This window comes from Podarcis vaucheri, assembly GCF_965113315.1.
Source record: "Podarcis vaucheri genome assembly, chromosome: 4".
NCBI lineage: Eukaryota > Metazoa > Chordata > Lepidosauria > Squamata > Lacertidae > Podarcis > Podarcis vaucheri.
This window is the reverse complement of record NC_138762.1, coordinates 2,048,138-2,062,306: the sequence shown is the minus strand read 5'-3', so window position 1 is coordinate 2,062,306 and position 14,169 is coordinate 2,048,138. Positions and strand designations below refer to the sequence as shown.

General features: G+C 46.4%; 2 protein-coding genes across 2 annotated transcripts; both read right to left on the bottom strand.

The window, feature by feature from the left end:
* Positions 1 to 1,946: 1,946 nt before the first annotated feature.
* Positions 1,947 to 2,891, bottom strand: LOC309530525 (olfactory receptor 51I2-like; the record flags this gene model as incomplete). Its single annotated transcript, XM_082219550.1, has 1 exon — positions 1,947 to 2,891. The coding sequence occupies one exon, from the start codon at positions 2,889 to 2,891 to the stop codon at positions 1,947 to 1,949; it is 945 nt and encodes a 314-aa protein (XP_082075676.1).
* Positions 2,892 to 9,604: 6,713 nt separating this feature from the next.
* On the bottom strand, positions 9,605 to 10,552 carry LOC309530523 (olfactory receptor 51I2-like; the record flags this gene model as incomplete). The annotated part of the gene is made up of 1 exon (XM_082219548.1): positions 9,605 to 10,552. One exon carries the CDS (start codon positions 10,550 to 10,552, stop codon positions 9,605 to 9,607), a length of 948 nt encoding a protein of 315 aa, XP_082075674.1.
* Positions 10,553 to 14,169: the final 3,617 nt, after the last annotated feature.

Sequence of the window (14,169 nt, the reverse complement as noted above, 5' to 3'; positions counted from 1 at the left end):
ACGAGGTAGGCGAAAAAACCAAGTGGCTCAGAAAACCAGCCAATTAGCCAAATGGAAAAACTCCTACCAGGCCCCTTGTGGTGACCAGCCGAAGCCCATAGCAAGGTCAGTGGCAAAACCTAAAGGGCGGGTGGGTGGGAAACCGCGTCCGCTGAAAGGGAGAAAAGGGGGCGAGCCAAGGGCTGCCCCGACCTTAAGTGGCCTTTGGAAGGCCCGCCCCTGCCGCCAGCCGATTGGCTGGCGCTACAGGGGATGCAAATTAAGGGAATCCCTGCCTCCTGCGAGGCTGGCGCCAGCCTCGCAGGAGTGAGTGTGGGCGGGGTCGTGAGCCCGCAACCCCCACTCCTCCTGAAGATCGGTAGGGGCATTTTTGTTATGTGAATGGGGCCACAGACCCCCCCCCGGTGGGTTACATGGACCACCAGTTGGCAACCACTGGTCTAGGCAGTTTAGAAACACCTGGATGGGTGAAAGGTTGACGACTGCACTGGACCCCAAACCCTTGGCTCCGAGAGATGGCAAGAGGCTTCTGGAGAGAGTGGGGAGGGGAGCTGAAAGGAGATCTAAGCAGAATGACAGCGAAGGAAGACATGCAGGCTTCACCTAACTGGAACCGATAGGAACTAGAAATGCAAGAAGGCAATCTTGCATATAAGCGGCATATAAATAAAATGATTGTAATTATAATTAATGATGATGCAAAGCGATGTGGGTTTTCTTTCTTTTGTTTTGACAAGCAGCCTTGATCATTTGCTCCCATGTGGAAAAATATCATGCAGACTGGACCGCCCCCCCAAAAAAAACCACCCCTGCAACAATAAATGAAAATACATGTGTGCATTGATTTGCAAAACAAAATGACTTATATCAGTGGGTTCACAGTCCTATGGAGTGCATGGTCATTTCTTAATAAGCATTTCCAGTGCTTTTTTGGGGGGGGGGATGCAGAGGGATGCATACCCCTAAACATTTTGTGAATCTAAGTTTGGCCTCATTGAGTGGCAGTATTTCAACAAGAGTAGGAAAATGAGAGTACCCCTAAACATGTTTTTAGGGGAAAAAGCACTGAGCATAGCCAAAAGCTGTCTCTCGGGAACATTTAAGAGTCACTAAACACCCACAGAGTTTTCTCTACGAACTGGGGCTGGCATTTCTGGTCTCAAACTACTCCACCCCCAACTAGGGCTGGAGCATATGAATGAACTTGCCACATGGATCACTCCCACCATGCTAAGGTGAGTGCATTCTGTAGTCAATGAAAAGATGGATGAGCAAGGAAGGGAAGGGGGAACCCTGTTTACACTTTGAGCTCCTTGGAGAAAAAGCTGGGATGTGACTGCATCATGCGATATGATACAATATGATAATCTTTATTGTTATTGCCCCATACAGAACAACGGAATTGAAAGAAAGAAAAAAATCTACATAAGATATTCAAAACCAACAATCCTGCTATCCCAGCTATCCCAACCTGGTTAGCCCCCTAAAAACTCTGATACCCCACGATTAAATACAATATACTCCCATAGAGACTACCTTACACTGTGTTTAAAACCAAAATCGCATTTGGATAGAAACTGTTTCTCAGGCGGCTAGTCTTTATAACCCTGGACCTTCTTCCAGAAGGCAGAAGCTGAAAGAGATCATTTCCGGGGTGCACACTATCCTGCGCTATCTCTGCAGCTTTCTTATAGCACCTGGAAGCATAGATTTGATCCAAGGTGGGAAGAGTGCACCCAATTATTCTCTCCGCAGTCTTTACAACCCTGGACAGCATTGCTTTTCCCCTGGCCGTACAGCTCCCAAACCACACACACAAACCATAAGTTAATACACTCTCAACAGTACAATGGTCAAATACCATCAACAGGTCCTTTGAAAGGTTGTTTTTCTGGAGGATTCTCAGAAAATATAAAAATCATGGTTCAGTTCATTGTCATTCCATGTCAGAACCTCTTCCGATGGAGAACCCTTCCAAATGCCTTGAGGATCTCCTTGGTCTTGATGCTGTAGATGATGGGGTTCAGCAGCGGAGGGACCAGGAGATAGATGTTGGCCATCAGGGAGTGAACAAGAGGTGGAGCATGCTTGCCAAACCGGTACACCATAGACAGGCCGATCATTGGGGTGTAATAGATCACCACGGCACAGATGTGGGAGACGCAGGTGTTCAGGGCCTTGAGGCGGCCTTCCTTGGAGGCCATGCTGAGCACGGTCTTGAGGATCATTGTGTAGGATAGGACAATGAACAGGGAATCGAGACCAAACGTACAGAGCAAGACAAAGAGCCCATAGAGGCTGTTGACGGTGGTGTCTGCACAAGGGAGCCGGATTAAATTCGGGTGCAGACAGTAGGGGTGAGCAAGCACATTGGACCTACAGAATGGCAGCCTCCTCAGGAGAAGAGGCAGTGGGGCCAGCAGGATAATGCTCTTTGCTGCAATCCCTGAGCCTATCATGGCAATCCTGAAGTTGGTCAGGATGGTGGTGTATTGCAGAGGGTTGTAAATGGCTATGAAGCGGTCCAGGGCCATCGCCCAGAGGACCCCTGAATCCATGATGGAGAAGCAGTGGATGAAGAACATCTGGCTGAGGCATGCATCCAGCCCAATCTCCCTGGCATCAAACAGGAAGACACTCAGCACCGTGGGAAGGGTAGAGAGGGAGACCCCCAGCTCACTCACAGCCAGCATGCAGAGGAAGAGATACATGGGCTTGTGGAGGCTCCGATCCTTCACAATCACTAGGAATATAGCACTATTCCCCAAGACAGCAACCGCATAGGCAAAGCAGAAAGGGATGGAGACCCCGATATTTCCAGCCTGCCGTTCTGGGATGCCAGTGAGCAGGAAAGTAGAATGGAGGGAGCTTTGGTTTCTGAGCAGCTCCATGGTGAGCGATCAAGGTCTCCCATTCAGCAGCACCTGGGTGGACATAAGGGAGGAAAAGGCCTCATCGTCAACATGGGAGCTTCATAGAATCATAGAAATGTAGAGTTGTAAGGGACCCCAAGGGCCATCTAGTCCAACCCCCTGCAAGCAGGCATCAGAGCTAGAGCATCTCTGACAGATGGCCATCCAAACTGTCTTTCCAATGAAGGACAGTCCATCACCTTCCAAGGGAGTCCATTCCACTGTTGAACAGCTCTCACTGTTTACTCAGCCTCGCCTTCCGTGCAATTTGAATCCATTGGTTTTGGTCTCTGGAGCAGCAGAAATCAAGCTTACTCCTGTCAGGAGGTCAGCCTACACTCGAGTAGGACCCTGTCAGAGACACATGCCCAAATGGCATGTTCTCTCCCTCCTGGTTTTTTGTTTGGGAGCTTCAAAAGCTTTCTTCTGCCTGAACATCACAGCGACCGATGCCAACCGACACCAGCACACTTAGGGATCTGCAGAGTTTGCGCATCATGCATGTGACAGACCTCAGCAACTCCATGTCTAAGTGGTGGTGGCTGTTTTTTGTCCTGGCGCTTTCAATGGGAAAACCCACGTTTTACCAGTGAATCGGAGCAAACAGCAATCCACTTGCTCTGATTCAGCAGTGAAACACAAGTGAAGCACTGTAAAATTAAGGAATGTTGAATTGACGTTTGAATGAAAATAAGTGGTACTGGTAAAGAGATGCTTAAGAAAATGTAAATAGGGACTGACAATTGAAAATGGATATTTATAATAATAGGTTAACATATGGAGTAAGGATGAAAGTTAGAGGGTAAGGATTTGCTGATTTAAATATCTGAACTGGAATACAAAATGGGAGGTGTGAGGAGGTCAAGAAACTAGTGAAGAAAATATAAGATTTGAAAATATTAATCTATTTTTCAGTTTTGATTTTTGGCTTTTCTCTTTGTTCTCATTCTTTATTTTTTCTTTTCTTTTCTTTTCTATCAACTGTTTTTCTACTGGGTATCTTTGTTTTGTTTTGCTTTTTGTAGTTTGAATGTTGGAATTTGTTGGAATTTGTTTCTATTGTTTTGTTTATGAAATAATAATAAATATCATTAAAAAAACAACAACAAGTTTTTCTTGGGGGCTAGCCAGGTCACACGAGAAAAAACCTTGCTCAGACATGGAGCTTTAAAACCTGGGCCTGGATAAAATCTGGGTAAGCCCTAATACTGAAGCATCTCAGTACGTTTCTGAGCACAATTCAAAGTATTGGTGCTGACCTTTAAAGCCCTAAACAGCCTCGGTCCAGTATACCTGAAGGAGCGTCTCCACCCCCATCATTCTGCCCAGACGCTGAGGTCCTGCACCTAGGGCCTTCTGGTGGTTCCTCCGTTGTGAGAAGCCAAGTTACAGGGAACCAGGCAGAGGGCCTTCTCTGTAGTCGCATCTGCCCTGTGGAATGCCCTCCCACCAGATGTCAAAGAGAACAACAACTACCAGACTTTTAGAAGACACCCCTGTTTAGGGAAGCTTTTAATGTTTAACAGACTCCGTATTTTAATATTTTGTTAGAAGCCGCCCAGAGTGGCTGGGGAAACCCAGCCAGATGGGCGGGGTATAAATAATAAATTATTATTATTATTACACCCTCTTTTTAAAATCCCAATAAAGAATGGGTACCAACAGACATTCCAGAAGCCACTCTGGAAGAGGAGGCAGAAGAGCTGCTCTGCTCTGCTCTGCTCCGCGGGAATTTTGAGGAGCTTTGTCCCTGAACTCCATCACCTTGGGAGAATTCAGGATTCAGTTTTTTTAAAAGAAAGTGGGCCCATTTGGCCCATTTGACCCCCTACCTGCCACTTGAAACACTCCAGAGCCACAGTCCTTGAATATTCAGGCCCATTCCATACCTCGGCAAGCTTCTCTGTTATGGCGATTCTGGGCTCATCTGGACTTCTGCTTGTCCCGTGTCTAGAAAGCACAGCTCAGCACGGATTAGCCCTGAATCCTGGATCAATATCCCCAACACCAGAAGGCAGTTTGTGGCAACCTTCTCTGATGAAGAACAAGTTCCACCTGGAGCATAAAAAGACCCATCTGGATGGAAGCGTTTTAGTCTCTGCTGGCAGCCAGGAGAAAGATCCAATCATGTCAGAGGCTCAGCTGTGTAAAGATTTATGCTGCTTTCTCGGGAATCCCTGGAGATGAAGGAGATGAGACGTCCCTCCTGCAGCTTGCAGGGACACCAAGGGGCACTAAGCCAAGGGAGACATTTCTACAGTGCACAGAACTAGTGCTGAGCACCATCCTCCCTCAGCAAACTAGGTCACAGCAGCTGCAACGGTGCAATTACTGAGTTCCACTGTCTTATCTGTATAATTTAAGCATTGGCTATGTGAAGTGGCTAATTACCTGCAATACTACATTGGTGGTTGCACCAAGAGAAATATGAATATTGATTTTGTTTGTTTGTTTATAAGAAAACCCCTACTGGATCAGGCCAGTGGCCCATCTAGACCAATGTCCTGCTCTCACAGGGGCCGAACTAGATGCCCCAATGAGGAGGACCTGAGCCCAAGAGCCACTCTCCCCACCTGTGATGTCCAACCTTTGGTGATGCACATTGCCTCTGACAATGGACATAGGAGGTGAAAGGTAAAGGTAAAGGACCCCTAGACAGTTAAGTCCAGTCAAAGGTGACTATGGGGTTGTGGCACTCCTCTTGCTTTCAGGCCAAGGGAGCCGATGTTTGTCCACAGACAGTTTTCCAGGTCATGTGGCCAACAAGACTAAACCACTTCTGGTTTGGTTGACCACAAACTTGACATGAGCCAACAGTGTGACGCGGCAGCTAAAAAAGCCAATGCAATTCTGGGCTGCATCAATAGGAGTATAGCATCTAGATCAAGGGAAGTAATAGTGCCACTGTATTCTGCTCTGGTCAGACCTCATCTGGAGTACTGTGTCCAGTTCTGGGCACCACAGTTCAAGAAGGACACTAACAAACTGGAACGTGTCCAGAGGAGGGCAACCAAAATGGTCAAAGGCCTGGAAACGATGCCTTATGAGGAACGGCTAAGGGAGCTGGGCATGTTTAGCCTGGAGAAGAGGAGGTTAAGGGGTGATATGATAGCCATGTTCAAATATATAAAAGGATGTCACCTAGAGGAGGGAGAAAGGTTGTTTTCTGCTGCTCCAGAGAAGCGGACACGGAGCAATGGATCCAAACTACAAGAAAGAAGATTCCACCTAAACATTAGGAAGAACTTCCTGACAGTAAGAGCTGTTCGACAGTGGAATTTGCTGCCCAGGAGTGAGGTGGAGTCTCCTACTTTGGAGGTCTTTAAGCAGAGGCTTGACAACCATATGTCAGGAGTGCTCTGATGGTATTTCCTGCTTGGCAGGGGGTTGGACTCGATGGCCCTTGTGGTCTCTTCCAACTCTATGATTCTATGATTCTATGATTCTATGATTCTATGACTTCTGGTGCAACGGGACACTGTGATGGAAGCCAGAGCACAAGGAAACACCATTTACCTTCCTGCCACAGTGGTACCTATTTATATACTTGTGCTGGTGTGCTTTCGAACTGCTAGGTTGGCAGGAGCTGGGACAGACCAACAGGACCTCACCACCATTGAGTGGATTCGAACTGCCGACCTTCCAATCGACAAGCCCAAGAGGCTCAGTGGTTTAGACCACAGCGCCACCCGCTTCCCATACAGCATAACCATCATTATTCAGCATAACCAATTCTGATGACCCTCAGGGTCCCTTCCAATTCCACAATTCTATGATTCTATGAATGCACAGACTGTTTGGTTTCTGATGAAGATGAACCTGTAGACTACTTGGGCATAGATTTCATTGTGCTTGCTAGACTGAAAACCAGAAGAGGAGCATGAGCGATGCCACCATCTTCTCTCTGGTAACATAGATTGGAATGAATGTGTGGTGCTATTGAGCTACCTATGACTAATAACCATGATAGGAATGTTTCCCTTCATGGTCGGAAGCAGCGTGAGTTGCAGAGTGAGCTCCTCTCCAGTATTATTCTGTCATTACATGGTGCATCATAATTTAAGACAAAGTGGGCTACTCAGGAAGAAGCTACTTTGTCCCTGTGTGTGCATCTGTTTGTGAGCACCTTCCCCCATGGACAAACTAGGTCACAGCCATACTTCAGCAACACTCTCCATTACAGCATCCTGGATTATTACCCCTAAAGCCAGAAGGGAACCTGCGACAAGCTTCCCTGATGAAGAACCAAGTTCCAAAGTGGAATATAAAAGGACTCACCAGTCAGTGAGCCAGTGTGGTGTAGTGGTTAAGAGCGGTAGTCACGTAATCTGGGTAACCGGGTTCGCATCTCCGCTCCTCCACCTGCAGCTGCTGTGTGACCTTGGGCCAGTCACACTTCTGTGAAGTCTCTCAGCCCCACTCACCTCACAGAGTGTTTGTTGTGGGGGAGGAAGGGAAAGGAGAATGTTAGCCGCTTTGAGACTCCTTCAAGGGAGTGAAAGGCGGGATATCAAATCCAAACTCTTCTTCTTCTGCTGGTGTCCAGGAGACAGATCCAATCCTGCCAGAGGTTCAGCTGGAGGAAGATTTATGCTGCTTCCTTGGGAATCCCTGGAGAGGGAGGAGAGGAGACTTTCCTCCTGCAGCTCTCTGGGACCCCAGAGGACACCCAATGGAGAATCTTCTGCAGTGGGCAGGGTGGGTGCTGAGCACCATCTTCCCCCAACAAACGAGGTGCCAGCAGCTGCGACCTCAACAACAGTAGTCAAGGCTGTGAACCAACTCTGTGTGTTTCTGTGTGTGGCAAGACTGGAGGAGAGGGAAGCAGGCAGAAAAGCCATAAAAGAAGTGAACAGCAGTGGAATTCCAGCCTTTTATTGCCTGGTTTACAAACATTTTAAGGAGTGGTTATGTGGAGTGCTTAACTGACAGCAATGCTTTACATTTAGTTACATGCAAACACTTCATGCCATCCTCTAGTCCATGGGCCAAAATGGGTCTGCCAAGGCTCCCTGTTGGGCCACGAGGCTGAATAAGCCACCTGTCCATGTTTGACATCAGGTGCAGGGCAGGTAAAGGTGCATCTAAAGGAGGATTGACAGACACTGCTGATAGACCCCCTGTGCAAAGCCCCACAGAGCCTCTTGTCAGCGCTCACAAACTTATTACGACTATTAGTTTACCCTCCCTTCTTCCTAAGGTCCCAGGATAGGTTACAACATTGAAACACAATATTTCAAAAACAAATTAAAACAACCTCCAGTTTCACATTTATTATGCTATTTTTGTGATATACAGACGACATGAGAAAACTTGGTATACTTATTTGTAGAACATCATTCTTGTTCCTAAAACCAAATAACGACAACCACCACCTCCAGTTCTTTTGCCTTTGCCTGCACAGTCTGAGTTCACAATACGTGGGCAGAAGCAGGATGCCTGGTATCAACGGTGAGACATCTGGGTGGGATAGAGCAGAGTAGATGTGGGAGAAAGGGAAAGTGGCTCTGAGACGGGCATCTTGGAAGTAAAAGCAGCAGCACTGGGATTGGTGTGTGAAAGGGAAAAGGAGAAGCCAAAGAGTTCGAGCTAAGGCAGGAGGAAGCCCAAAATGGAACTGAGCACCAGAAACTTAAACTGGAGGAGTTGAGATGGATGGCAGATTTGGGACAGGCAAGAGGGGTGCAAGGAGGCCTTGTTGCTGATGCAAAGACATGGCCCGGGTTCCAGAAGGAAGATAATATTGAAGCCCTTCTCCCCAGTTTTGAATTTTGATCTTAAAATCCCTGATGCTGAGTGTATAATTACCCCAGATCTCAGTTTAATTTAATGCAGAGACAATGCAAGGCCTGTGAAGAAATTGGCAAGCATCGCATCTCGCCCAGAGATTAATTTTTGAGAATTAAAAACAAATTCTGACGATGTACCTAGCAACACATCTCAATGACTGGGACCAGAACCTGCAACACCTCCTATCTGCCTACAGAGAGGAAGTCCAAGAGAGCCCTGGCTTCAGTCCTTTCTAATGACTTTATGGCTGCAACATAAGAGGTCTTTTTTTATATATGTAATAATATTTATTAGTTTTCCAACAAATTAAACACAACACTACAAAAAACCAAAAAAGAAAAAACATACGACAATACAATACAATACACACACACAAAAAAACCCTGCAAAACACTAACATACATCTAATAAAACAAAACAAAAGCCATTTAAAACACAATCCAATTTCAATATCTTATCTTTCTTTCACTAATTTCCATGACCTCCTCGCACCTCCATTTTTGTATTCCACTTCTATTAATTGTTTCAGCAACATAAGAGGTCTTTTGGACATTGTCGAGGATATGTGGGAAGTATTATTATTAAATTTATATACCACCCTACACTCGCAGGTCTCAGTAGATGTTCAGAAGCTGATGCTTCCACAGAGTCATGCCATGTGACCCAATGCACAGACCCTCTGCAGAACACTCCTTTCTACTACCATTTCACAATGACATGATGCACAACAAGTAAAGAATAGAAATACGAGCTTGTAACGAATCTACTGTGTGTGTGGATGTGCTTTAAAAAACGCCAGTAACTTTGGAAAAGAGGGGAAACAAAATGGTCACTCAACTTCACCCTGCTGAGCTTGAGAAGCCATAAATGCTCTTGAGGATATCACAACACACTTTAACACTTCAGATCAGTCTTTGTTGAGATAAAAACCTTCCAAAGGCCTTGCGGATCTCTTTGGTTTTGATGCTGTAGATGATGGGGTTCAGAATGGGAGGAACCAGGAGATAGATGTTGGCCATCAGAGAGTGCAGCATTGGAGAATTATGCCTGCCAAACCTGTGCGCCATGGAAACACCGATCATTGGGGTGTAATAGAGCACGACAGCACAGATGTGGGAGACGCAGGTGTTCAGGGCCTTGAAACGGCCTTCCTTGGAGACCATGCTCAGCACGGTCTTGAGGATCATCACGTAGGACAAGACGATGCACAAGGAATCGAGGCCAAATGTGGAGAGCACAACAAACAGACCAGTTTGGTTATTGATGGTTGTGTCTGCACAGGGGAGCTGGATTAAATTGGGGTGCAGACAGTAAGGATGAGCAAGCACATTGGACCTGCAAAACGGCAACCTCCTCAGGAGTAGAGGCAGTGGGGTCATCAGGAGAACGCTCCTCAAGGCAATCCCTGATCCCAACAAAATGATCCTAAGGTTTGTCAGGATGGTGGTGTATTGCAGAGGGTTGTAAATGGCTATGAAGCGGTCCAGGGCCATCGCCCAGAGGACCCCTGAATCCATGATGGAGAAGCAGTGGATGAAGAACATCTGGCTGAGGCACGCATCCAGCCCAATCTCCCTGGCATCAAACAGGAAGACGCCCAGCACTGTGGGGAGGGTAGACAGGGAGACCCCCAGCTCACTCACAGCCAGCATGCAGAGGAAGAGGTACATGGGCTTGTGGAGGCTCTGATCCTTCACGATCACTAGGAGAACAACGCCATTCCCCAAGACAGCAACCGCATAGGCAAAGCAGAAAGGGATGGAGACCCCAATATTTCTGGCCTGCAGCCCTGGGATGCCAGTGAGAAGGACAGTGGGGTGGAGGAAGCTTTGGTTACTGAACCGCTCCATGGTGAGTGATCCAGTTCTCCCATCCAGCCGCACCTGGATGGACTTAAGGAAAGAAAAACACAGCAGCATCTACATGGCAGCCTTCGGTGCTTTGGTTCTGCATTTTTGGCATGTCCATACCGTTCATGAGCTATATTTATTTTGATCTTATTTATTTGGTAGCTCACCTTTTGGTCACACACACACACAACCCCCCTCCCAAAAAAAATAATAATTAAAGAACCCACACAGAGACAGCGATTCATATTGAAGCATCACAAAGAACTGTCTTTTTAAAAACTCAATAAATCTAGCACTTTGGGGGGGAAAGTTGCTTGTTTGTTTGCACTGCATTTGGACACCTCTTCACATATTTTAACCAAACCTTGCAGGATGGTTCCTGAGATTAAGGAGTGGGTTTTCATCTATGGTTGAATACCATAGACCAGAGAGCTATCACATGGAAGGTGGGGCAAGCTTGGTTTCTGCTGCTCCAGAAGGGAGGACCTGAATTAGTGGATTCAAATGACAAGGAAGGAGATTCAAACTAATACTTCAGGAGAACTTTCTGGTGGTAAGAGCTGTTCAGCTGTGGAATGGATGACCTCAAAGGTGGTGGACTCTCCTTCATGGGAGGTTTATATGGACACCTTCTCCCCAACATACTAATTTCCTACATTTCAGAATGTCTTTTAAGAGATGGAGGACTTTGGGCACATTTGATCTTCCACCTGCCGTCACAAATGCTTCAGAATGGCCACCTTTGACAATTATGGCACACTCTATACCCCAACAAGGCTGTCCATTATAGGAATTGAATCCTGGAGCAATATCCCCAAAGCCAGAAGGAAGTTTGTGGCAACTTTCTCTGAGGAAGAGCAAGTTTCAAACTGGAAAATAAGAAGACCCACCTGAATGGAATCTCCTTGGTCTCTGCTGGTGGTTAGGAGAGAGATCTGGTTCTGCCAGAGACTCCGCGGCAGAAAGATTTATGCTGCTTTCTTGGGAATCCCTAGAGAAGGAGGAGATTAGACTCTTTGCCAGCAGCTTGCAGAGACCCCAAGGGGCACCAACCCAAAGGAGACTCTTCTGATGCTGAGCATCTTCCTTTTTTTTTTTTTTTTGGATTTTCTTCTTTTTTAAAAATTTTTATTGGTTTTTCACCTTTTATAAAGACAAAACACACACAAAAAAGACAAAAGACAAAAACATGTATAATTTCAGAAAATCCTACTTTCCTAACCCTGTTCCCTGACTTCCCCCACCCCCCCTCGTGCATTCCAATTCCCAAAATTGTGTCAGCAAATTGGTATTTCTCCTCTTAGCCATCTTAATATTACCTCTTTTGTAAAGAAATATAAATTTTTCCTAAGTTGGACTCAAATTCCCTTCCATCGATTTATCATTTTGTCTTAGTTAAAGGTCATATTAACTAAACCCAAAGGTCTTGAGTGTTTTTAAAATTCTATTCTTCCCTCCCTCCCATCCCCGGTTTTCGTCCCTTCCCAATAGATGTCCAGAGTAACAGTTCTTAGCCTGGGTTCCTCACGTCCGAGGCTTTCAAGTCTCTTTCAGTCCCTCTCTGCCGGTCTTGTTGGTAGTCCTTTATGTCGGTCATCAAATCTGAAAAGAGTTCTATTACCATCAAACCATATTCTCTTCCCAAAAGGACCTTTGAAAACAGCTGCTGGAAAATTTCCGCAAAGCCTGCATCTTCAAAGTCAGAGTCAGAGTGGAGGCCCCAATCATATTTCTTTATTTTAAGTTCCTGTGTTCCATAAACTCCCGGGACCTCCTCCTTCATCTTTTGCATCTTTCGCAGATTTGTGGTAGATATAATCCAAAAGTCTCCTTGCTTGTATTCCACAGATGTCAGCTTCTGGTTGGTACTTTCCAACTTTACTTTCTCTTTTTCTTGTTTAGTCTCTTCCACTTCTTTAGATATCATTTCCGATTCAGCTGTGGATTCTTTCTCATTCAAGTCCTCAATACATTCAGCAGAGCTTCCTATTCCAGAAGTCAAGGTCATGAGTTGTTTGTTCATAGCCAGACTCTGCTCTTGTAAGATTCCCACCAAATGAAACATTCTTTCGATTTCCACTAGTAACTTTCCATCCACAGCCATTGTAGTTTCACAGAGTTCCCCCTAGAGGGAATCTGGTTACTTATTAGTCTTTTCTCCAACAATCCTCTAACTTATTGTTATTACTTTGTTTCCAACAATTTTAGTTCAATTATAACTCATCTTAGTCCAGAGGGATCTTAAATGACAATTTTTCCGCTCTAAATTGTCCGTTTGACAGCTTTGACAGCTGTCAAACTCCGCACCTCTTGCACAAGCTCAAAAACAGGACGCTCCCGGGCCCGGGAGGGGGGGTTGTTTACAACAAAAAGAAAGCTTCCAAAACTCCACTCTCCAGCTCAAAATTTCTTTTTGCCAAATCTTGGAAGTTAATGTCTTTTTTAACTCACCCCTCAAGGGGTAGGCTCTCCAGCTTAGCTCTTATATCGTTGCTTTAGATCGTCTGCAAGGGGTGGGTGGGGACTTCCTTTTAGCACACCCCCCGGTCGTCTCAAATTCATGGGATAATATTCTTAAAGTCCAATTCCGTCTTACTCACGGGTTATTCTTTTCAGTCCAAATTTCAAGGAAGGAAGTCAGCGCTCTCCAGTCATGGCTCGCGGCTTCGCTCCACCGAGGTAGCGATCGACTCTCAGTGCCACGCCACCCTCCGTATCCCCTCTGCAGCCTTTAAAAAGGCTCTTCGTGGATCGGGGGGGCGCTTAAGGCACCCGCCGAGTCTTCAGTCCGCAGGCTTCAGCGCCTGCGGTTTTTAAGGGTCCCCGCGTCGCCGGCGCGGCAAGACCCGTCCTCGGTTGGGCTGATTCCCTCCGCAGCTCGGAGGGAATCCGCCATTTCCAGATCGCACCAACCCGGAAGTCTCCTGATGCTGAGCACCTTCCTTCCTCAACAAAGCAGGTTGTAGCAGCTGCAGCAGCAAAAACAGCAGCCAAGGGTGTGGACCAATTTTGTGTTTGTGTGTGGCAAGGGAGAAAACAATAGAGGAGGAGAATGACAAGAAGAGAAGAGAATAACAGGGATTCTAGGTATTTATAATCTGTTCGTAATTAAAAATGTGAGGTAATGTGAGGTGATTAATTAACAGAAATACACTTGCTGGCATCCATCTGTCTTGAGAGACAATGGAGTGCGCCTATGGGGTAAAGCCAAGCCACTGTGTTAGCAGCACCAAAATGACCTCCTCAGGGTGCAAGTCTGGACAGTGTGTATGGAGGTCCTGAGCTACCCAGACGACAACGCCTTTTCAGACTTGCTTCTTCTTCTTGTTGTTGTTGTTTAGTCATTTAGTCGTGTCCGACTCTTTGTGACCCCCTGGACCAGAGCACACCAGGCACCTCTGTCTTCCACTGCCTCCCGCAGTTTGGTCAAACTCATGCTGGTAGCTTCGAGAACACTGTCCCACCATCTCGTCCTCTGTCGTTCCCTTCTCCTTGCACCCTCCATCTTTCCCAGCATCAGGGTCTTTTCCAGGGAGTCTTCTCTTCTCATGAGGTGGCCAAAGTATTGGAGCCTCAGCTTCAGGATCTGTCCTTCCAGTGAGCACTTAGGGCTGATT